Source organism: Lagenorhynchus albirostris, chromosome 16 (genome assembly GCF_949774975.1).
Source record: "Lagenorhynchus albirostris chromosome 16, mLagAlb1.1, whole genome shotgun sequence".
NCBI lineage: Eukaryota > Metazoa > Chordata > Mammalia > Artiodactyla > Delphinidae > Lagenorhynchus > Lagenorhynchus albirostris.
Window position 1 is genome coordinate 70,543,896 of NC_083110.1, and position 25,748 is coordinate 70,569,643.

The following is a 25,748-nucleotide window of genomic DNA, read 5'->3' on the forward strand; positions in this document are numbered from 1 at the left end:
CGCCTTTGTGCCCATTTTCAAAAGAAAAACTCAGGTAATATTAAAAATTTGGTGGGACAACTTGGTAACAAATATAAAAAACCTTAAAAAAATATAAGGAAGAAAAGATCCTTGATTCAGTAATACTACTTTTAGAATTTGTGAAATAGTAAGACAAGTGTTCAAATACATTAACTAGAATGTTCTTTATAACAGGGAAAACTTGGAAATAACCTAAATGTCCACCAATATTACTGATTTAATAAATTATAGTTATGTTCGTTAAATGAAATACTATGCAACCATTTAAAAATCACATAACCTCACTATACACTGACATGGAAATATATATTACCAAATGAAAAAAATCAGGTTATAGAACCATATGCTTGGCATGATTCCGTTTAACCTATATTCATAAAACTACAATTTACATAAACTTTGGATATGCACCAAAATATGGGATTTTTAACTAATCTTAATTTTCTGCTTTAGCTTTTTCTGTATTTTAAAATTTTGTTTTATTTTAATCATAAAAACAACACAGCTGTGTTTTAAAGATTGCTGAATCTGCAAGGGAACTTACAGACAGGTAAGAAATATTTTCAACCACATACCTGAAAGATTATCCAGAATAATTGTATAGTATAGTATAATACGTTTAGAAGTACTGACTGCTGTAAGTTCATTTGTAACTTTTACCTAATCTTCAGTACCTTTCCCACTACCCCAACAAGGAACATACACAACAATTTAGTCCCATCCTCAATACAATTTACTGGGTTCTTGCACGCATTATTTACTAAATGAGTTAACTACAGTAGTAGAACTTTTCAGAACCAAAATTTCTAACATAAGCTAAATAAAAATAAACCTTCTTTCATTCCCTTCATTTGAAAAGGTAATTCCTGGGCTTCCCTGGTGGCGCAGTGGTTGACAGTCCGCCTGCCGATGCAGGGGACGTGGGTTCGTGCCCCGGTCCGGGAAGATCCCACATGCCGCAGAGGGGCTGGGCCTGTGAGCCATGGCCGCTGAGCCTGTGCATCCGGAGCCTGTGCTCCACAACGGGAGAGGCCACAACAGTGAGAGGCCCACGTACCGCAAAAAAAAAAAAAAAAGGTAATTCCTGCATATGGGGACAAAAAAAATTATTTCCCTTCCATCCTACTCCCCAGGCCTCTTTCCCAGGGGCAAGCACAGTTACCACATATTCATCTAGAGGTTCTCTACCTATACGCCAACATTTCTTATGGAAGAAAAAAAAATTAACTCTACCTCACAACCAACTTGGTTAAAAACTCCAGGAACTTCCAAGGATTAAATGCCAATATTGTTGCTGAAAGAGACTTCGACAGGTGGTAACAAATGGCAGCTAACAGCCTTTCCTTCACAAACTAGGTACACTGTAAGTAGTATAAACACTGATGTAATTTTTCTCAAGTGGTTTCTTTAATTTGAAAGGCTTTGTTCCACCTCTTCGCTTCTCCTCCTCTCTGCCTCTCTTTCTCACCCACCACGGTGACTATCCTTTCTGCCTAGCACATACAGGTAGGCTGTGTCAGCTGGAATAGCTCTACTCATACAAATTGAAATAACCACTTAAGTCTTTAAACATAGATCTGTGCAAGTTTACAAAATCACAAATTTTCCCTAAGCAAATAATTACTACTAACATGGACTTTTCCTCCCTCTTTGAATAAAACCTATGCCCTCCAACAAGCTCTTTGAGACCACTACACAATACACTCTCCTAGTGTATGCAGTCTCCCAAAACACAACCAACTCAACTTGGAAATGCAGATTTCCAAACTGCATTATCCAAGCTCTTTTTGAGTTGTATCTCTTTCTCTCGCTTCTTCTGACCCTTTGGACAGTTTAAAGATCATTATAAAGCCTACAGCAGTGCATAAATTTTAGTTGGATACTATAAATTAAATTCATTTGGTAGTTATTTTTTCTAAAAGGTGAAAAGACTGGAAAGACTTAGTCACTTAGGCAAAACATGGAACTATGAGCTACTGGACTGACTCTTCTCAATTTAAGTATGTGTGTGTATTAAAACTCCAGGAGAAAATCTGGTACCTTTTGTTGATGCTCAATTCTCTCTTCTTCAAGGAGCTGTATAAGTTTTGCATTTTCATCTAAAGCTTTCAAAAGCTGCTGGTCAGGAGCAGAGTTCTGTAGCAGAAGGTGGCTTTGTCTCTTTAGCTTGTTTTGTTCAATAAACATCTGCAAAAGTTAATTATAAAAATGTATATACCAATCATTTTCACACATCTCCTCAACTGAAACTGGAACAAAAGGAAAAGTATGTGGAGTTTTTATTAAAAAGTTAAAGGCAATTTCTGAATTATAGTATAATGATTTTAGAAGTAATGATTGCTATGATTTCATTCATAACTTTTATATAATCTTTAGAACCTTTACCCTTGCCTCAGCACAGTATATATACAATAGTTTAGTCCTACACTGCAGTTTTTAATAATTTATTATTGCTTTAAAGTACATTAATACTAACAGTAGCAGCTAATATTTATCAAGAACTTAAGCCAAGTACTCTACTAAATATTTTATACACATTATTTTAATCCTTACATCAATCCTATGAATCGAACGTATCTGCAATGGAAAGCTAAAATGTACTAAACACTATGGGATAGATACAGTGGCAATCATTTTACATACATTTTATCATCTAATCCTTAGAACACCACTGTCAAGTAGACACTATTATTACCCCACTTTTACTAATAAGGTAACTGAGGCCCCGAGGGGTTAAGCAGCTTTCTCAAAGACACAAGTGAGTAGCAAAATCAGGATTTAAACCCAGATCTGTCTGATTTATAAGCCCACGCTCTCAACCATCTGGCTAATCTCCATCCTCTGCTATCTACCAGACCTAAGATTCTGTCTTAAATTAGTCTTTCCCCAGTGACGAAAGTAGTTAACAGTAAGAGGGTAAAGAGGAGAAGGAAAAAGGTATATTAATATTTACTGAGCATTTTATAAAACAATTTACATATATTATTAACTTAATCTTGACAACTTTACATGATTGAAGGCAAAATTATTTTCTATTCACCCGTTATTTCTTTTCCTTAATACCCTACACAAGTCAGCCAATGGGTGATTCCAAGCATGAAATGTTTTTCAAATTCTGATATCAGGCTTATCTTACAGTAGAGCAACAACATTTTCAAGTGAAATTTACATTCTTCCTCCATCTAACACCTCATTTCTCTGTAAGAACAGGTATAGATAGAGCATGAATGAATGTGTGCGTGCGCACAAGTGCCAGGCTGGAGAAAAGTGAGACGGGAGGTGTCCACACGCTAGGGAAGAGTAATCAGTATTACATCATAGTATCTTAAACTTGAGATCAGTGGTTTAATTGAAATGACTTATTTCAGGTTACTATTATTTAAAAAAATTATTTTTAATACATTTTTCCCTCTTAAAACTTAACTGGTTGGGGTCCCTTGCTGGTATCTTAGAATATATCTCAGAGTCAAAATGAAAGGCCAGCAAAAAGCAGCTGACGTAAGTGACATTCTCTGGCTTCCCAACAAGTGAGGCCTTTTGCCAAGAGAGCTCAGAGGCCAGGAGCAAACAGAGAGGAAGCGGTCAGCAAGGTTGACCAGGACAGAGGTGGGAGCTCAGCACTAAGACAATGCAGGGCACAGGTGACCATCAATGCCAAGGGTGCTTTATTACTCTCCCTGCACTGCTTCTCTGTACTCTGGTTCTCTCTTGGGAAAAGGGACAGATCTCCTTTTCTCTGTAACACTGGGAAAACTTGCTTAACTTTACATGATTATAAATTATCTTAACTCTATTATTCTGGAGAGAAAAGAATAAAGATATGTCTTAGGGATGCTAACAACATGAATTTCTTTTGCAAAACCCTGTAACAATCCCTAAATTACAATATAAGATGAAAAGAACATACAGAAAAGAAATTCCTTTCAATAATAATGGTAACTTGAAAAATATTAGTCATTAGACTACCTTTTATAGACTTTAAGATACTAAAATAAAACACTAAATAATGCTTTTTCTAAGATGTATTTAAAGAAAATTCAGTTACCAAACACTAATGAATTTGGTTTTTAGCTATGGTAAGAACTTGTTGGTTAGAGTTATTAAGTTGGTCCCTTACCAGACAAATAACATCATTGGTATCAGAATTTCAGAGAAATTCTCCTAAATCTTTTCCAAGAATGAGAAGAAAATGCTGTGTTATTAATATATAATTCATTTTTTCCAAAATGACATTAAAATATCATCATCTGAGTTGTCTGAAAACAACACGAATTACATAATAGTTTCACAGTATATTGGGACTACATGTTGAAAAAGGTATCCACACCATTAAACAGAGAAAAGAAAAACTACACTAAATAGAAAAAATTATATACTCAAAAAGTACAGGGAAGTCATCAAAAATTGAAATTATGTTGAGGAAATACAAAAACTTAACATAGCTAGGAAGACAACTCGTTGTTTCTTCCTTGTGGGGGGATCATGCTTTTGATTTCAGGGTTTATTTTTTATTTTTTTATTCATTTATTTATGGCTGCGTTGGGTCTTGGTTGCTGCCCGCGGGCTTTCTCCAGCTGTGGCAAGTGGGGGCTACTCTTCGTTGTGGTGCGCAGGCTTCTCATTGCGGAGGCTTCTTGTTGCAGAACACGGGCTCTAGGCGTGGAGGCTTTGTTAGTTGTGGCACGTGGGCTCAGTAGTTGTGACACGTGGGCTCAGTAGTTGTGGCACACGGGCTTAGTTGCTCCGCAGCATGTGGGATCTTCCCAGACCAGGGCTCAAACCTCTGTCCCCTGCATTGGCAGGCAGATTCTTAACCACTGCACCACCAGGGAAGTACTGGTTTTGGTTTTTAATTGGACAAGTGTGAACAGAAGTAAGGAAGAAATGTTCAATTTTTAATTTACACATTTGAGAATTGTTTGTATGTTTACAAGGTATATATCTTCCTTTGGTAACTAAAAAGGTAAATTAAATTAACTTCAAAAATTGATTTCTGAGCAGAAGCAAGAAGAACTGCAATCCTGCAGCCTGTGAAACAAAAACCACATTCACAGAAACACAGACAAGATGAAAAGGCAGAGGGCTATGTACCAGATGAAGGAACAAGATAAAACCCCTGAAAAACAACTAAATGAAGTAGAGATAGGCAACCTTCCAGAAAAAGAATTCAGAATAATGATAGTGAAGATGATCCAGGACCTCGGAAAAAGAATGGAGGCAAGATCAAGAAGATACCAGAAATGTTTAATGAAGACCTAGAATTAAAGAACAAACAAACAGAGATGAGCAATACAATAACTGAAATGAAAACTACACTAGAAGGAATCAACAGCAGAATAACTGAGGCAGAAGAACAGATAAGTGACCTGGAAGACAGAATGGTGGAATTCACTGCTGCAGAACAGAATAAAGAAAAAAGAATGAAGAAATGAAGACAGCCTAAGAGACCGCCGGGACAACATTAAACGCCATTCGCATTATAGGGGTCCCAGAAGGAGAAGAGAGAGAGAGAAAGGACCAGAGAAAATATTTGAAGAGATTATAGTTGAAAACTTCCCTAACCTGGGAAAGGAAATAGCCACTCAAGTCCAGGAAGCTCAGCGAGTCCCATACAGGATAAACCCAAGGAGACACACGCCAAGACACATAGTAATCAAATTAGCAAAAATTAAAGACAAAGAAAAATTATTGAAAGCAGCAAGGGAAAAATGACAAATAACATACAAGGGAACTCCCATAAGGTTAACAGCTGATTTCTCAGCAGAAACTCTACAAGCCAGAAGAGAGTGGCATGACATATTTAAAGTGATGAAAGGGAAGAACCTACAACCAAGATTACTCTACCTGGCAAGCATCTCATTCAGATTCAATGGAGAAATCAAAAGCTTTACAGACAAGCAAACGCTAAGAGAATTCAGCACCACCAAACCAGCTCTACAACAAATGCTAAAGGAACTTCTCTAAGTGGGAAACACAAGAGAAGAAAAGGACCTACAAAAACAAACCCAAACCAATTAAGAAAATGCTGATAGGAACATACATATAAATAATTACCTTAAACGTGAATGGATTAAATTTTCCAACCAAAAGACACAGGTTTGCTGAATGTATACAAAAACAAGACCCATCTATATGCTGTCTACAAGAGACCCACTTCAGACCTAGGGACACATACAGACTGAAAGTGAGGGGATGGAAAAAGATATTCCATGCAAATAGAAATCAAAAGAAAGCTGGAGTACCAATACTCATATCAGATAAAATAGACTTTAAAATAAAGAATGTTACAAGAGACAAGGAAGGACACTACATAATGATCAAGGGATCAATCCAAGAAGAAGATATAACAATTATAAATATAGATGCACCCAACATAGGAGCACCTCAATACATAAGGCAACTGCTAACAGCTATAAAAGAGGAAATCGACAGTTAACACAATAGTGGGAGACTTTTAACACCTCACTTACATCATTGGACAGATCATCCAAAATGAAAATAAATAAGGAAACAGAAGCTTTAAATGACACAACAGACCAAATAGATTTCATTGCTATTTATAGGACATTCCATCCAAAAACAACAGATTACACTTTCTTCTCAAGTGCACATAGAACATTCTCCAGGACAGATCACATCTTGGGTCACAAATCAAGCCTCAGTAAATTTAAGAAAACTGAAATCATATCAAGCATATTTTCTGACCACAACGCTATGAGATTAGAAATATGAATTACAGGGAAAAAAACGTAAAAAACACAAACACATAGAGGCTAAACAATACGTTACTAAATAACCAAGAGATCACTGAAGAAATCAAAGAGGAAATCAAAAAGTACCTAGACACAAATGACAATGAAAACACGACGATCCAAAACCTATGGGATGCAGCAAAAGCAGTTCTAAGAGGGAAGTTTATAGCTATACAAGCCTACCTCAAGAAACAACAAAAATCTCAAATAAACAATCTAACCTTACACCTAAAGGAACTAGAGAAAGAAGAACAAGCAAAACCCAAAGTTAGCAGAAGGAAAGAAATCATAAAGATCAGAGCAGAAATAAAAGAAATAGAAACAAAGAAAACAATAGCAAAGATCAATAAAACTAAAAGCTGGTTCTTTGGCAAGATCAACAAAATTGATAACCCATTAGCCAGACTCATCAAGAAAAAGAGGGAAGAGGACTCAAATCAATAAAATTAGAAATGAAAAAGGAGAAGTTACAACAGACACCGCAGATGTGCAAAGCATCCTAAGAGACTACTACAAGCAACTCTATGCCAATAAAATGGACAACCTGGAAGAAATGGACGAATTCTTAGAAAGGTATAACCTTCCAAGACTGAACCAGGAAGAAACAGAAAATATGAACAGACCAATCACAAGTAATGAAATTGAAACTGTGATTAAAAATCTTGCAACAAACAAAAGTCCAGGACCAGATGGCTTCACAGATGAATTCTATCAAACATTTAGAGAAGAGCTAACACCCACCCTTCTCAAACTCTTACAAAAATTGCAGAGAGGGCTTCCCTGGTGGCGCAGTGGTTGAGAGTCCGCCTGCCGATGCAGGGGACACGGGTTTGTGCACAGGTCTGGGAAGATCCCACGTGCTGTGGAGCAGCTGGGCCTGTGAGCCATGGCCGCTGAGCCTGCGCGTCCAGAGCCTGTGCTCCGCAATGGGAGAGGCCACGACAGTGAGAGGCCCGCATACCGCAAAAAAAAAAAAATTGCAGAGGAAGGAACGCTCCCAAACACGTTCTATGAGTCATCATCCTGATACCAAAACTAGACAGAAATACTACAAAAAAAGAAAATTAAAGACCAATAACAGTCATGAATATAGATGCCAAAATCCTCAACAAAATACTAGCAAACAGAATCCAACAACACATTAAAAGGATCATACACCATGATCAAGTGGGATTTATCCCCAGGATGCAAGGATTCTTCAATATATGCAAATCAATCAATGTGATACACCATATTAACACACTGAAAAATAAAAACCATATGATCATCTCAATAGATGCAGAAAAAGCTTTTGACAAAATTCAACGCCCATCTATGATAAAAACTCTCCAGAAAGTGGGCATAGAGGGAACCTACCTCAACATAATAAAGGTCATATACGACAAACCCACAGCCAACATCATTCTCAATAGTGAAAAACTGAAAGCATTTCCTCTAAGATCAGGAATGAGACAAGGATGTCCATTCTCACCACTATTATTCAACATAGCTTTGGAAGTCCTAGCCACGGCAATCAGAGAAGAAAAAGAAAGAAAAGGAATACAAATTGGAAAAGAAGAAGTAAAACTGTCACTGTTTGCAAATGACATGATGCTATACATAGAGAATCCTCAACAGGCCACCAGAAAACTACAAGAGCTAATCAGTGAATTTGGTAAAGTTGCAGGATACAAAATTAATGCACAGAAATCTCTTGCGTTCCTATACACTAATGATGAAACATCTGAAAGAGAAATTAAGGAAACACTCCCATTTACCACTGCAACAAAAAGAATAAAATACCTAGGAATAAACCTAGCTAGGGAGACAAAAGACCTATATGCAGAAAACTGTAAGACACTGATGAAAGAAATTAAAGATGGTACAAACAGATGGAGAGATCTACCATGTTCTTGGGCTGGAAGAATCAATATTGTGAAAATGACTATACTACCCAAAGCAATCTACAGATTCAATGCAATCCCTATCAAATTACCAGTGGCATTTTTTATGGAACTAGAACAAAAAATCTTAAAATTTGTATGGAGACACAAAAGACCCCGAATAGCCAAAGCAGTCTTGAGGGAAAAAAATGGAGGAATCAGGCTCCCTGACTTCAGACTATACTACAAAGCTACAGTAATCAAGACAGTATGGTACTGGCACAAAAACAGAAATATAGATCAATGGAACAAGATAGAAAGCCCAGAGATAAACCCACGCACCTATGGTCAACTGATCTATGACAAAGGAGGCAAGGATAGACAATGGAGAAAAGACAGTCTCTTCAATAAGTGGTGCTGGGAAAACTGGACAGCTACATGTAAAAGAATGAAAGTAGGACACTCCCTAACACTATACACAAAAATAAACTCAAAATGGATTAAAGACCTAACTCTAAGACCAGACACTATAAAACTCTTAGAGGAAAACATTGGAAGAACACTCTTTGCCATAAATCACAGCAAGATCTTTTTTGACCCACCTCCTAGAGTAATGGAAATAAAAACAAAAATAAACAAATGGGACCTAATGAAACTTTAAACCTTTTGCACAGCAAAGGAAACCATAAAGAAGATGAAAAGACAACCCTCAGAATGGGAGAAAATATTTGCAAATGAATCAACAAAGGATTAATCTCCAAAATATATAAATAGCTCATGCAGCTCAATATTAAAAAAACAAACAACCCAATCCAAGAATGGGCAGAAGACCTAAATAGACATTTCTCCAAGGAAGACATACAGATGGCCAAGAAGCACATGAAAAGCTGCTCAACACCACTAATTATTAGAGAAATGCAAATCAAAACTACAATGAGGTATCACCTCACACCAGTTAGAATGGGCATCATCAGAAAATCTACAAACAACAAATGCTGGAGAGTGTGTGGAGAAAAGGGAACCCTCCTGCACTGTTGGTGGGAATGTAAATTGATACAGCCACTATGGAGAACAGTATGTAGGTTCCTTAAAAAACTAAAAATACAATTACCATATGATCCAGCAATCCCACTACTGGGCATATACCCTGAGAAAACCGTAATTCAAAAAGACACATGCACCCAAATGTTCACTGCAGCACTATTTACAATAGCCAGGTCATGGAAGCAACCTAAATGCCCATCAACAGAGGAGTGGATAAAGAAGATGTGGTACATATATACAATGGAATATTACTCAGCCATAAAAAGGAACAAAATTGGGTCATTTGTTGAGATGGATGTATCTAGAGACTGTCATACAGAATGAAGTAAGTCAGAAAGAGAAAAACAAATATCATATATTAACGCATGTATGTGGAACCTAGAAAAATGGTACAGATGAACTGGTTTGCAGGGAAGAAGCTGAGACACAGATGTACAGAACAAATGTATGGACACTAAGGGGGGAAGCGGTGGGGGGGAGGGGGTGGTGGTGGGATGAACTGGGAGATTGGGATTGACATGTACACACTTATGTGTATAAAACTGATGACTAATAAGAACCTGCTGTATAAAAAAAATAAATAAAATTAAAAAAAAAAGAAAAGCACTGTCAAATACTCAAAGTTTGGCAAAATGAAAATAGGAAAAAAAAACTGATTTCTACAGCTCTATACTGTACACTCCAACACAGCAAGGATCATATTTGCTTTCTTCATCATTATATTCCCACTATCTACACACTGTCTGGCTTACCAGATGTTTGCAGAATGCACTAAAGAACAGAATGCAAAAGTGGTACTTCTCTGGTTAAGCTAAGTCATGTAGTTATCTGTTGAAAACCTGAGAATTTGTAAACCGTGAAAAGGGAAGATATACTAGTTCTAATCTAGCTTTATCTTTTCTTCTCACTACTGTGTAGATCAAACCTAGACATTGTACAATCATTGAGCACTGTTGCAAATACTTATGCTACCAGTAATGTAAGTGCCACCGCTCTTGCTTTCCCTCCTCAAACTTCTCTCTCCTCATTCTGGGTTAACATGTCAGTACTATTGTTTCCACCAATCACTACCAAGTGGATGGCAGACTGAATCATTTATTCTTTTTTTTTTCTGTGGTACGCAGGCCTCTCACTGTTGCGGCCTCTCCCGTTGCGGAGCACAGGCTCTGGACGTGCAGGCTCAGCGGCCATGGCTCACGGGCCCAGCTGCTCCGCGGCATGTGGGATCTTCCCAGACCGGGGCATGAACCCGTGTCCCCTGCATCAGCAGGCGGACTCTCAACCACTGCGCCACCAGGGAAGCCCTGAATCATTCATTCTTAAAGGAATCTTACTTCTTCCATCTATCCTCTCTGCTACTGCATGGCCTTCAAGTTTTTCTTTGAGCTGCTTTGTATTCTAACATCATTCTACAAACAAGAAATGGAAAACTGAAAATGTCTCTCAAAATAAGACCCTAGCATTCAGGTCAAAATCAGCCAACATTCTCAGTTTTGCAATGGAGGCATCTTCACATTATCTCTACTCTCCCTCCCCTCAACCATTTATTTAGTTCCTTTTTTTTTTTTTTTTTGCTGTACGCGGGCCTCTCACTATTGTGGCCTCTCCCGTTGCGGAGCACAGGCTCTGGACGCGCAGGCTCGGCGGCCATGGCTCACGGGCCCAGCCGCTCCGCGGCACGTGGGATCTTCCCGGACCCGGGGCACGAACCCGGGTCCCCTGCATCGGCAGGCGGACTCTCAACCACCGCGCCACCAGGGAAGCCCAAGTTCCATTATTTATGTATGCTGCAGCTTTTTCCAAAGGGCTCTAACACATTTCAATTTTTTTTTTCTTCCTTCCAGGAAATAAGAGAACAATACTTACCTTTCATTAAACTCTCTGAGTAAAATGAATCATAATATTTGAAATCAGATCTTCTCAGACTAAATCTTTTGTATAGTTCATTGCTAGCACAGCTACATTCAAGCACAGAAAAACTCCTGCACAAAACCATAATCTGATCTTCAAATGTCATTCCCATAACCCCATGCTTTGTCTTCCTTCTACACCTTGGATACATCCACCTAAGAATGTTTTATATTTCCTTAGCTACTTTCCTTGAACCTACAGTATGCACACAGATTCAAAATATTTACACATGATGGAAATCTCATGCAGATCAGCTCCATATCATGAGCTGTTACAGTTTAGCCAACTGGTGCCTCATCATTTCCCTGGAAACCAGTCCCAGAGCCATGGAATACCCAATAAACACATGGCAACAAAGTTAAGGCCAGAACATGAGAAGCTCAAAGCTTATCTCTAACATGAGAGGCAAGTCATTACTCTGGTGAAAGGCTCAGATAATGGATGTGTAACATGACAATGTTCCATAGCAAGCGGAAGCATCAACTCACACAATGAGAGCACTGAATAGCAGCTGAAGAGAAATACTAATACCATGATATTGTTATTTCAGATGGTATACTGAGATGTAACCTAGATTCTTGAGGTCTTGAGGCTACTGGAAACATGCAAAAATCCTGTACTCAAGCTGGACTTTCCCTCACAAGTTATGGGATGGGTATCCCTAAATATAATTTCTTTCCCCGACATAGCATTTTATAGTTTACAAAATTCTTTTGAAAAATTGTGCCATTTGATTTTAAAATCCACTTGGTTAGGTTAGTAACATCACCCATTTTATAGATGGTGAAAGTGAAGCCCAAAGAGGCTAAGGAACTGCTAATAACTGCTAGTAACATACAGCTACTAACTGAATGACATGGCCAAAATTTAAACCCAGATCTTCCGACACCAAGTTCAATGAATTTGATACTATTCCATAGCTCCCTAAATCAGGTGATCCGTAATTCAAAGTGACTGCTTATTCAACCTCAAAAAATATTTTTATATGTCATCTGCAAAGTTCTTTAAAATATAAAAATAAAATACGAAGTCTCTGCAAGATATTTACCTCTTGTGCAAACGACTCTGCTTTCTTTCGAAGGTCCTTCTCCAATTCCAAGTTCACTTGCATTTCCTCATACTCTTCTACTGCTAGCATGGACACTTGAGAAGACAAGGAAAAGAAAATGGACAATACGCCACACAGATTATCAAGAATACGGATGAAAAATGGTGACGAAAGATTCCTTATTCAGGCAGATAAGCACCCACATTCATTGCTGGTTGGAGTATAAATTGGTAAGACCTTTTTAGAGGGCAACTTGGCAATATGAATCTAAAATCTAAAACTATTCATACCCTTTGACTCAACAATTCCACTTTTAGGAATGTATTTATTCTTCTAAAAGAATAAATCATGAACATATACAGAGATTTAATCGCAAGGGTGCTCTGTGCATCATTGCTGAAAACAGTGAAATAATCTAGATGGTCTAACACTGAAGGATCAGTTAAGTATGCTGTGTACAAGAAATATTCTGCCATCAAAATTACATTGTAGAGGCATATTTACTGAATGGAAAGACATTCATGATATATTTTTAAAATGAGTTCATTTTTCTTTTTTAAAAGCCACATACAAAACACATCAACAAGGATTTCACTGAAGAGGAAACATGTGAAAGGCCAATTACCATCTTCATTAGTAACCAAGGAAAAGGAAAGTAAAACCATAGCTACCTTTTTATACTCACCAAAGAGGCAACTGGCAAAAATTTAAAAGTATAGCTATATCAAGCTGGGAGAGAATACAGAACAATGGAAACAAATACACTGTTAACAGGAGTATAAACTTATAGATCTACTTTAAAAATAATTTGGCATTATGTAGTGAAATTGAAGATAAAATTTTACCTTTGGCATATATCTTAGTGAAACTCTTGGATATGTGCACCAGAAGACATGTATAAGAATTTTCATAACAGCATGACTTGGAATAGCAAAAAAACTGGAAAAAACTCAAACATTCACCAAATGGATACTGGATAAATGAATTTTGGTATAGACATTGAATGAAATATTATACAGCAGTGAAAATAAACATACCACAGCAATACCCTTCAACATGATGAACCGGACAAACACAAAAAGCAGCAGAAGGACATATGCAAAATTATATCATTTATATAAAGTTCAAAAACATGCAAAATTAAACAATATGCTGTTTAGGGATATATATATATATATATATGACAAAACTATAAATAAAAGCAATGATAAAAGTCCAAGGAAGGAACACAAGTAGAGACTGATGTTCAGGGGCTTGTAAAGCACTGATGGGCAAAAAAGATATTTCTTTTGTTGGTATTTTATTTATACTCCATATACGTTATAAACATATTTAATAAACAACTCAATGTACATATATAGGTTTTTTGATTGAAATATAGTTGATGCACAATATCATGTTATAGGTGTACAATACAGTGATTCACAATTTTTAAAGGTTATGCTCCATTTATAGTTATTATAAAATATTGACTACATTTCCGGTGTTGTATAATATACCCTTGTAGCTTATTTTATACATAATAGTTTGTACCTCTTAGTCCCCTACCCATAAATTGCCCCTCCCCCCTTTCCTCTCCTGGAAGAATAAACACTAAAATGTTAATAGTGCTTATCTCTGGACTGTAAGGGTTGAGTTTTAGTTTTTTTTACTTTTCCCATATAAATCTATACTTTCCACCAAAAAATATGTTACTTGAATAAAAAGAAAAAATGTACATATGTAAGTTATTTCAAAGTGTTCTCCATGTTTATAAAGAAGAGAAACAGCCTTAGATCCATATGGGCCCAGAGTCAGAGCTTTGAATGAAAGAATCACTGTGGACAGAAATCTTCAAAGGGACGATACTGTCAAATAGGAGCAACATGAATTCTTTCCTACTTTTTGATATTCTGTGACCTATTCTGTTAAATAATGATGTAGACGGGACAGAGGGAGTGATGACGCCATTACCAACTAGGAACCACACAGGTGGACAGCACACTAGCCTCTCCACTGGCTTCCAGCAAGGCACTTTCAATCCTGAGCTGAGTCATGTCAATAAAAACCTTTAAAAAGGCTCTCTTAATGGCAGCTTTCACAAACTGTTCCTCCAGGGCACTTCAGTCCTAACTGATTAAGGACTGGTTTGCTGCGTAATGACATAGAATTTCAAACTCTGTACTCGGTCAATCTACTGCCTCCTCAGAGGAAAGACTAATAGTCTTACTCAAGTAAAGCAATGAAGTGGTGGTTTGTGATGTGAATTACAGGTCCCTGAGAGCTAAACGATTTTCAAACCTGTTTAAAAAAAAAGAAATTTCACAAAGAAAACAAAGAAGATTATGACTATCTGAAGCCCTGGGCAAGATAATTAACTTTCTATTCTATGTCCAGAACACTATAATAAAAAGTGAATTTTCACATGACCTGGCCCTCTTGGATTCTGAAAGAAATTCGGTTGGTCCTAGTCATGTATTTATTTATATAATCTCTCTCTGCCTAGATAAGGGTCTCCCTGAAGGCAAGGTCCATGATATTAACCTCTGCAGAGCCCTCTGTTTCTAGCACAGTGCATCACGACTGAAAATTCTTCTATACCATTTCTATCTTCTTAAATGCAGAAAAGGCAGAGGAAATGTTACAAGCTAGTGCATCTCCCACACTTAGCTACAAGGTCCTTTATTTACTAAAAAAAAAAATCTCAATTCATGAATGACACAAAGATGGAGAACTACCACCAATAACAATAGGGAAGGCCCTGGGTCTGAAAGGTCTCCTTTTAGTGTTGTAGCTTCTGAACTAGGAAAGACAGTGGCTGAGGGAAAAAAGGAGAACAAAAAAAGCATAGTAAGTCCCCTCCCTTGAGAATTATGTTTGCAGAACTGCACTTTGCTCCTTTGCCCTAAACCAGGGGACATAAGAAATGGTCCCATGAGACTTGATGCTGTGTTTTATGACAAGTATGATGGAATCAAATTACACAGAATTTTCTCTAGAAGTAGCCTCTGGAGAAAGTTCCTTCTCACCATGAGACCAGGTCTGCTTCTCCTGACCAACAGGTAAATTTTTATATGATTCATAAAAATGATCATGAATCTCTCATCACTCTGGCTCCTAGAGAGCTCAGAGCCAGACTTCAGGCACACAGGCAGGAAATGTGCAAGAACTTGGAGTAAGTAATAAGCACTTTGTACATTAACATATATTCTCACTTTTCCTTTGTCCCATTTTCCATATCCTCTTAATTTAAAAGTTTTTCATATAATGTTGCATGTATTTAGGTAGATATCCTAATCTCTTCTGGATCGAGGAGAAGTTTACCAATTAACCTACCAGATATATAAACACTGAGGGGATAGCCAATATGGCCATGGTCCCAAGATATATGTAGGACAAAAGAGTATTTAGGTTTGAAGTTTCAAAATGAGTGGGTCATGAATTCCTCAAGCAAAAGCACTTTTAAATGTCCCCAGACTCTCAGGTAGGTGGAAAAAGAGCAGGAATGAGAGAGACTCATTGCTAGAAGTTAGGAAAACACAATATAGAAGATTTTTGCTACAAGAATCTTTAGACACCAGTATAAAACAACACAAAATATATATAAACAAAATAAATTACATATATATTTGAGGGAAAAGACTGGAAATACATACCTCTATTGCATTTTTCTAAGACTTTTCTCTGTTCAAGAACTTCCGAATTTAAAACATCTTTTTCTTGTTTAACTTTATTTACCTAAAAATGTGATATTTTGAGGGGAGAAAACATCCAAAATTGTAAAACATGATATATGATGATGTGTGATACTTAAATTGCTATTCAACTTTCAACACGATGTTACATTAAAGCAGTATTGGCTTCACTGTGCTAGGCTTCTATTAAAATGTTTTTAAAGCCTCAAAGTAACTATTTAATTTAGGATGTACATCTGGAACTTCTTTACATATTCCAAATAGTACTGGCATTGGTCCCTAAATATGGCAGTGTTCTAGCCGTCCAGTGTAAATGATTGACATTTTTAATGCAAAAATCCAATTAGACTGCACCCGGAAAATACTTGAATCATTTAATCAGAGAGCCAATATTCAATTTTGGTATTCATTTTAAACTCTGATGACATTTGGCTTAAGTAAAAACATACATAAATTTTTAAAATAAAAAAGACTTTGAACTTTGACTTTTGGCTTAAACAAAATACATATGAAAATCTCCCCCCACACAAAACTTAAATTTCTGAAATAATTTTTGGCATCTATCAATAGGAAAAGAGAATATCATAGTATAGTTTTAAAAAAAAGAATGTAAAGTTACATGTACCAAGTGGATAAATCTCAAAAGCATTATGTTGAATTAAAAAAGCAGGTTTATATAGTTTAAAACACTCAAAATACTAGGTATTGTAGTGAAAATGTAAATATATGCATTGAAATGATAAAAAAACAAGTTCAGAATAATGGTTGTTTAAGGAAACAGTGCAGGGAGTGAGGAGAATGCAGTTAGGGAGAGATGCACACGGGTTTCAATACTATGCTAATGTTTTATGTATTAAACTACATAGTAGGCATATGGAGGTTCGTTATTTTGTTTTTTACACTTTTCAGATGTCTGAAATAGTCATAATAAAAATGACTTCTGAAATGGCTTCCAATAACACCTCTAAGTGGGAGGGGAGAGAATCATCAATAAATAATTATAATTGAGGATTGGAATGCATCAAAATGTCTTTCTTTCTCTCCTATGGTTATACTCAAGAAACAAGCTAAGGTAATGGTCCCTGAAAGGGACCCTGAATCCATCAGCACTTCCATATGGTCTGTGAACTGGTTTCCTTTAGTATAAGCTATATTGTTGTTTTTGGTTTAAATTAGTAACCAGTATACAGTTCAACGCTTCTAGAATGTCATCATCCTTCTTCCCACTCACACTTACTGCCACAATAAGTAAAAGCAACTGGGGATGGGAGGTTGGTGGTCACTGCTTTCCAACGTTTTTCACATTATGGCCCTTAAGAATACGTGTATGGGAACTGGGGTAACTGAAAGAGGCTGCTCACTGAAGGGGTCAATACCCTGGCATACCTGTAAGCCATTTGAAGGATATCAAGGTGCTATACACATCAGTTGGGAAGCCTTGGGCTACAGACTCTGAGAACCACTGATACAAGTTAAACCGAGACTGCAAAGGCAGATCCTTGAAGCCTCATGCAAAGAAGGCTAATTATGTGCTCCTGCTCTTAAAGACAATTCAAAAGGAAAAATAAAAAGATTCTCCAAATACCCACTTGAACCCATTCTACCATCTATCATATATGCCTGTGTTGGAGGTACAGAGGGGCATAGCCTTTCCCAGCTGAGTCAGCCCTCCATCAGAGAAGCAAAATCATTCTTCACCAGCAGCAACAAAGTGTATGACTTAAATGCAGATATCACTGTCACAAATCTGCCTCACAGTGAAACACACGGGACAATAGGAAACACTTCAATGCTATTTTACTATTTTATTTCTTGAGCTAGACAGTGGGTACATGAATGTTCATGATCTTATTTTCAATACCTTTTTGTATGTCTGAAATAGTGGGGACAAGAGAAGATTAAAATTGGTACATGGTTCTCATGTCAGAAATTAGCTTCCAACAGCAAGTTTTTGACTTAGCCTGTCCCCAAACACCTTAAAAGACTAAAGGTCTTGCCTTTCGGGCCTAAGATACATACTTCTTCAATTACTTCTACAAGTTTGCTCTTGAGATTTTCCAGTTCAATGGCTAATATCTTCTTTTCCTCCTGAACAGATACAATTTGATCTCGAAGTTCTGCATTTTTAAAGAAAAAAATAAGAAAAAAAAAGCCTTATTTTTAAAAGAAGAAACCAATCTTGTCAGAAGAATTGAAAATGCCAATCCATGTGCAGCTTATGGTCAAAGTTATTCCACAATTAAAAGGAAAATGAAGTAGCAAAAGACAATGTAAATATCACTTCTCCCCCCCTGCCCCACCAAATATAGCTATGTTTCTAAAATTTTGTATCAGGCACGCTCACTATGTTAAATATACTAGATCATGTTTTCTCTGCAATATATCAAACCTGTATTCTAGGAAACTATCTGGCATTTTGGAAGTAGAATTTTTTTAAGCTTTCAGCAAAACAAATTAAGGCACTGTACTAATTTCTTTTTTATTTTTTAATGGCCATGGGCTTTTGTCACAATGCAATACAAACAAACTGGGCAGCTAATAATTTGGAGATTTTGATTTAAAGAAAAAAATCCTGACTTGCTGCCAATTTACAGCCCTTAAACATTATTTGAACTGACTCAAAATAAGACCTATTTGAAAAAGGGTTAATTCTAATAATTTTCTCTCCAGGGTGTTGGTGTTTTGTTTCTTAATTTACTTCATATTTCATATTATTGAGATTTAATGAAAACTGTATTACTAGAGTGAAAATACTAGCAACTGTAAGTGCAAAAACTTCTGGTGTTAGATTAAAGTTACTTCTACCACTCAAATGTTAAAAAAAAACATGGATTAGCACAGAGTACTTAAATTTATACCCAGGCCCACACACTTTTGCCACTTAGCTTTTAAGTGCTTTTAATTTCTTACCCTTCTCCAAGGATACTTAGAAACCTGCTATGTGGTTATTTATTTATAAGTTAAATCAAACTTTTTACATGAACCCAGCTTAATTGAAGGGTTCTCAGAGACTTTTTTTTTTTTTTTTTGCGGTATGCGGGGCTCTCACTGTTGTGGCCTCTCCCGTTGCAGAGCACAGACTCCGGACGCGCAGGCTCAGCGGCCATGGCTCACGGGCCTAGCCACTCCACGGCATGTGGGATCTTCCCAGACCGGGGCACGAACCCGTGTCCCCTGCATTGGCAGGCGGACGGACTCTCAACCACTGCGCCACCAGGGAAGCCCTATCAGAGACTTACTTTAAAACCACTTTCTTCACTGGCTGGCTAATCTTAAAGAAGAACAAGAGACCATACCATTCAAGACCTAACAGAAGGGAGAAATACAAACAAAAGGAAAGCCTTTAAACTTTCTCTCCCTTCCTACCAGCATAAATATAATTTTGTCTTAAGTTAGGGGGTAGAAAGTCAGGTTAAGATGGCTTTCTTTTTACTTCCTTCTTTATACTTCTTGCTGAAGTTTTATCTACCAAACAAGCAAACAAGTATTACTCCTGACAGGTACAGTAAGTTAAAATGCTCCAATAATTACTGAGCCCCAAACTGTTTTCCTACATCCTTAACAATATATAGGGGTGTGTGTGTGTGTGTATTTATTTATTAATAAAGTTAATGTGTATTTAATAGATGTAACATGTGATCTTGCCTTACAGCACTACTTGGGGACCACCGCAGTTGCTTAATACTACATACTGCTTTTAGCTCATTGCCTGAATCATATGGGAAGTTCTTGGAGGGCAGAGACTAAGCAATTTGGGGAGGTATCTTCCCCAAAGATTCCAACAGAGAAACAGACTAACAGGAGGTGTCAGCTAAATATACTTTTATTCATTCTTACTTTCATTTAACAAAAATATCTTAATACACAGTCCTATCCTTTAGAAGTTTATAGGCAAACTGACTGCTTCTGTCAAGACAATGCTTTCAAAAGTGCCTAATCCCAAACAAGAAAGTACTCATAAAGCTATACATCCATCATGCTTCTCAATCAGGCCACCCCCTGTGACAAATAGTCAGAATTCTTTCCAAAGTAGGAACCAGGCATCAATATTTTTTGAAATTATCATGTAATTCCAATGTGCAACCAGGGTTCAGAAGCATTATCCTAACAGGAGTCTAAAACATGCTCAATAATTAAGCCAGGGATCCTACCTTTGATTTGCTTCTGACACTGTACTGAGACACAAGTCTCGGCAGCACCCTCAGGGTCCATGGTTGAATCTTCATCATCAATGTTGATCTCTTCAGTTATTACATCTGGCCCCAGCTTGGCCATGTATAACATGCTGATTCTTTTCAATGCTTTATTTTCTTTATTTAACTAAGGCAAATATAAAGACAGTTATTTTAACAGCAGTCAAATGAGTGTCTTGCCACCTACAGGGGTGGGATAGGGAGGGTGGGAGGGAGACGTAAGAGGGAAGAGATATGGGGATATATGTATACGTATAGCTGATTCACTTTGTTATAAAGCAGAAACTAACACACCATTGTAAAGCAATTATACTCCAATAAAGATGTTAAAAAAATGAGTGTCTTGGATTTTTAAACAATAGACAAATTAAGTGTATTTTTGTCTTGCACATTCATCAACATTCACAGCATGAAGTAACAATTAGAAGAGTCATTAAATAAGGTTTTTTATACTTTTTAATATTAAACTTATTACTTTAAGTAAAACCTATGCCTTATAGCCAGCAGCATGTGAAAATGCTAGTTATAACTGATAAATACAAGAAGAATTAAGATGAAACACCAGTATAGATTAAATAAAATTTCAATTTATTCACAGTCATTAAAAGTCTTAATTCAAGACACTTTCTTTCAAGCAAATATTTTGTTTGATGCTGTGCTGTGAACATCTTTGAAATGTTTGTTTGCCTGGCACTCTCTGTTTTCTGGACACTGACACTCCTCTTCACTGTTCCAAATGATTTCTATGGGAAAAGCCAAGTTCTCCCAAAGCACAACCTACCACTTTGGCCATAGCTATAATAATTAGTCCAGGAATTAGGCACATAATCCAAGCTTGGTCAATTAGATCCCTTCTCTAGAAATTTGGAGACTGGAACAGAGAGATGAATTCCTTTCCATGTGTCTGGATATACAGTAGCTACTGGCAACCACGTTACACTACTGAATTGAGGAATAGAGAAAGGCAGTCCACAGCAAAGCCAAAATGGAGCCAATGTGTAGGAGAGACAGAGAAAAGCAACAGACACAGGGTTTGCCACAGGGCTCCAGTCCATTCCTAAAATGCTCCTAGCTCATGGATTCTATGGGATTCTCCAATATCCCTCTGAACAAATTCCTACTTTTCTTTCCTTTTCTTGCTTAAATTAGTTCAAAATGTGTTTCTATCTGTACATAGAGTTCTAATAATACACGATAGAAGAAAGTTCAAGATACGTTTCTATTATCTCTATCTAATTCACTGCAGATAAAGGAATCCTAACTCATTAATGTATTTGTTATCCCCTGATGTAAAAATGAGTTGGTTATCAATTATTGTTACCTTCTTCAGCTCCTGTGTTTATGTGCACATAAATGTTAGTACGAGGCACACACGAAGACTAAAGTTTATCCAAAGTCCACAGAAGGAAAATATGGTTTTGCTTACGTGTTCTCTTCACAAGACTAAAATATAAAAGGTCTTCTCTTATTTGAGTATAAAGTATTTCGTATATTGATTTCTCTAGTATAAAATATAAGATACAGAAATGTGTTTGCATTTACTAAGGGCCGTTGGCCATCAAGACAAGTTCTTAATTTAATAACTGACACTGGAAATAAACACAGACAGAAACAATTCACTGGAAAGCTAAATGCCCTTCACTGCTGTAAACCTTATGCCAGAATAAGATGTTTAGTATGGTATTTGTCTGGCTTTGGTCCTTCATTTGTGATCATGATTAGGACCCTTCAGGGTTTCTCTCAGGGAAAGTCCAGCCCATTTCAATTTGGGAGATCTGATTCTTACCCCAGTAATATGGAAACTACATATACCCCGAGTAGCGTGGTCTGGAACACAAGAGCATTCCCTAGAGCATTCCCTGACCTCTCTGGGGAATCAGGAAGAATCACTTAGAAATGGCTATGAACCATTCCACAGATTCTTCCTGGGAAGGCTGGTGAGATCTATTCAAGGAATCAGACACAGACCTTTATTCCCAGTTCCCAGCCCATAGCTCCAGCTTCTAGCTCTCCATGTTATATTAGAGGATCAGGGATAAGATATAAGACCCATGATTTCCCAATCCCTCTTCCTTCAGATGGAAAATTCAAGTAAACATTGTTGTGTGTTCTTTGAACCATGAATGCTAGAGCATGGCACTAGACACTCAAGGACCATCGTCAATTCTCAAATGATGACATCTTTTCTGAATACAAGGAGAAAAGAACAATTTAAGAAAAACTCAAGTGAAAAAACTCAAGACTTAGTTTGTAATTCTGCCTCCTAATATTTAAACTAATGGTTCCCAACCCTGCACATTACCATCTGTAGAGTTTTAAAAAAAAAAAACTCCCAACATGCAGGCCCTCACCAGACCAAAATCTCTGGCAGTAGAGCCGAGCATAGCACGTTTTCAGGGCTTCCCAGGTGATTCTAATGTACACCAATACTACAGATAATTGACATAGAGGAATGCAGTACTTGAGTATGCATTTCTATAAAATTAGTATAGCAGAGTTAAGAACTCAGCTCTGCAATCAAATTCTGTCTCTGCCTCTAGGATAATCTAATCTTTCAGTGTCAGTTTTCTCATCAGCTAACTAAGGATAAAAATAGTCTCTATCCCATAATATGAAGATTAAATGAGATATATATATAAAGTATTGTGACTGACATACAGTAAAAATTCAGCAAATATTAGCTATTAGTGACAAAAGAGGTTTAGTCTGTGTGTCTAATTTTCCTCTGGAAGTCATTTATCAGCTAGTTTTCTTCAACCAAGGTATTCATCTATACAAAGCTTCTTCCCCCAGGATTCTCATGAAAAACTGAAAATACTAATTTTTGCCATCTGGTGCTCCCCAGGCCACCATCGAAGTAATATTTAATAACCTAACAGTTAACAGTTCTGCCCTCAAAAGAGTTTTAATGCCTCTATCAAGCCAGGCACCAAAGTCTACCAGCTACTATTTGGCTGTAATACAATTACTCGATTCAACAAAGTTACTGTCTCAAGAAAAAAGCCAAACAAAATTGCAAACGTCTAAAACAACATTTTCACATTCTGAAAGAAGAAATATAAGACTTATACACATTAAATCTTATAACCATACTAAGTGGAAATTTTTGAGAACTCTGAATTCACAAATTTGGGCTGAGAAATTTCACTGCAGTTATTATTCATCAAGTTATATAGGTTAACGGCATACTACTTAGGATTTAGAATCCTTATTAGTTACAAGGCAAAAATAAATCTTTCGTAACCCTACAGTAACAGAATCTTATACTATATTCAAATTTAAATAGGGTTTTTATATTGAGCACAGTTTAATGAATATTTAAAGATACAAAATAAGCAAATTAAACAGACTTGGATCATACGATTTAAATAACTGGTCTATAATTATCAGTTTAACTTTCACATTTTAGCAAAGGAAAGCATCCACACTTGCTTTTAAGGAAATAATGCAGTCAAATTGTATTTCTGACCCACCTCCTAGACAAATGGAAATAAAAACAAAAATAAACAAATGGAACCTAATGAAACTTAAAAGCTTTTGCACAGCAAAGGAAACCATAAACAAAGACAAAAAGACAACCCTCAGAATGGGAGAAAATATTTGCAAATGAAGCAACTGACAAAGGATTCATCTCCAAAATACATATGCAGCTCATACAGCTCAATATCAAAAACAAACAATCCAATCCAAAAATGGGCAGAAGACCTAAACAGACATTTCTCCAAAGAAGACATACACATTGCCAAAAAACACATGAAAGGATGCTCAACATCACTAATCATTAGAGAAATGCAAATCAAAACTACAATGAGGTATCACCTCATACCAGTCAGAATGGCCATCATCAAAAAAAATCTACAAACAATAAATGCTGGAGAGGGTGTGGAGAAAAGGGAACCCTCTTGCACTGTTGGTGGGAATGTAAACTGATACAGCCACTTTGGAGAACAGTATGGATGTTCCTTAAACTAAAAATAGAACTAGCATACGACCCAGCAATCCCACTACTGGGCATATACCCTGAGAAAACCATAATTCAAAAAGAGTGATGTACCACAATGTTCATCGCAGCACTGTTTACAATAGCCAGGATATGGAAGCAACCTAAGCATCCATCAACAGATGAATGGATAAAGGAGATGTGGCACATATATACAATGGAATATTACTCAGCCATAAAAAGAAACGAAATTGAGTTATTTGTAGTGAGGTGGATGGACCTAAAGTCTGTCATACAAAGTGAAGTCAGAAAGAGAAAAACAAATACTGTATGCTAACACATATATATGGACTCGAAAAAAATAAAAAAGGTTCTCATGAACTTAGGGGCAGGACAGGAATAAAGACGCAGACACAGAGAATGGACTTGACAAGGGGAGGGGGAAGGGTAAACTGGGACGAAATGAGAGAGTAGCATTAACATATATACAGTACCGCATGTAAAATAGATAGCTAGTGGGAAGCAGCTGCATAGCACAGGGAGATCAGCTCCTGCTTTGTGACCACCTAGAGGGGTGGGATATGGAGGATGGGAGGGAGATGCAAGAGGGAAGGAATATGGGGATATATGTATACATATAGCTGATTCACTTTGTTATACAGCAGAAACTAACACAACATTGTAAAGCAATTCTATTCCAATAAAGATGTTAAAAGAAACTGTATCATAAGAAACATTCCATTTGTCATTAATTTGAGAGCAAACACTTTAGAAAAATAAGAATGTACAGAAACTCTGCTGCTTAGAAAATGAAAACTACTTCCAAAAATGACAATTAATACTTAAATCAGGATGTGCTACTTTCATTTATTGATCACACATATAATGAAGTTTCCAAACTTTGCATTCAAAGCTGTAGTATCTTCCACATCCAATGAGCACATCTACAGCATTTAATTGAATAGGGTATTTTTGGTTTGTTTTTTATTCTAAAGTTCCTGAGTTCACACCGTATCCTCAAAAACAAACCGTAAGTCCATTTTCAAAAGAGCTTCTTAAAGAATAGAAGACAAACTCTAAGTTAAGGATCCTATCGTCGATACTAAATTGTAAAAATGACCCTAGAGATTAGTAACACAGTTGTTCAGAAGCAGGGATGAATATAACAGTCACCTGGCAGCTTTTTCAACATTCACATGTCTGGGTCATACTCCCAGAATCAGTGGGTCTGAGGTATTCTTAAGAAATCAACCCTGGTCTACACTGACAATTATGACATGATAACTGCAGGTTAGAGAGGTGA

At 36.8% G+C, this 25,748-nt stretch overlaps 1 protein-coding gene across 2 annotated transcripts in view; it reads right to left on the reverse strand.

The window, feature by feature from the left end:
• Positions 1–25,748, reverse strand: part of SHTN1 (shootin 1) — a 101,653-nt gene that overhangs the window by 43,207 nt on the left and 32,698 nt on the right. For both annotated transcript variants that reach the window (XM_060126458.1, XM_060126459.1), the window contains 5 exons: positions 20,464–20,632; positions 18,332–18,429; positions 16,274–16,355; positions 12,639–12,733; positions 2,062–2,208 (listed from right to left, as the gene is read on the reverse strand). In XM_060126458.1, coding sequence (XP_059982441.1) covers positions 2,062–2,208; positions 12,639–12,733; positions 16,274–16,355; positions 18,332–18,429; positions 20,464–20,632 — 591 coding nt within the window. The remainder of the gene's footprint in view (positions 1–2,061; positions 2,209–12,638; positions 12,734–16,273; positions 16,356–18,331; positions 18,430–20,463; positions 20,633–25,748) is intronic.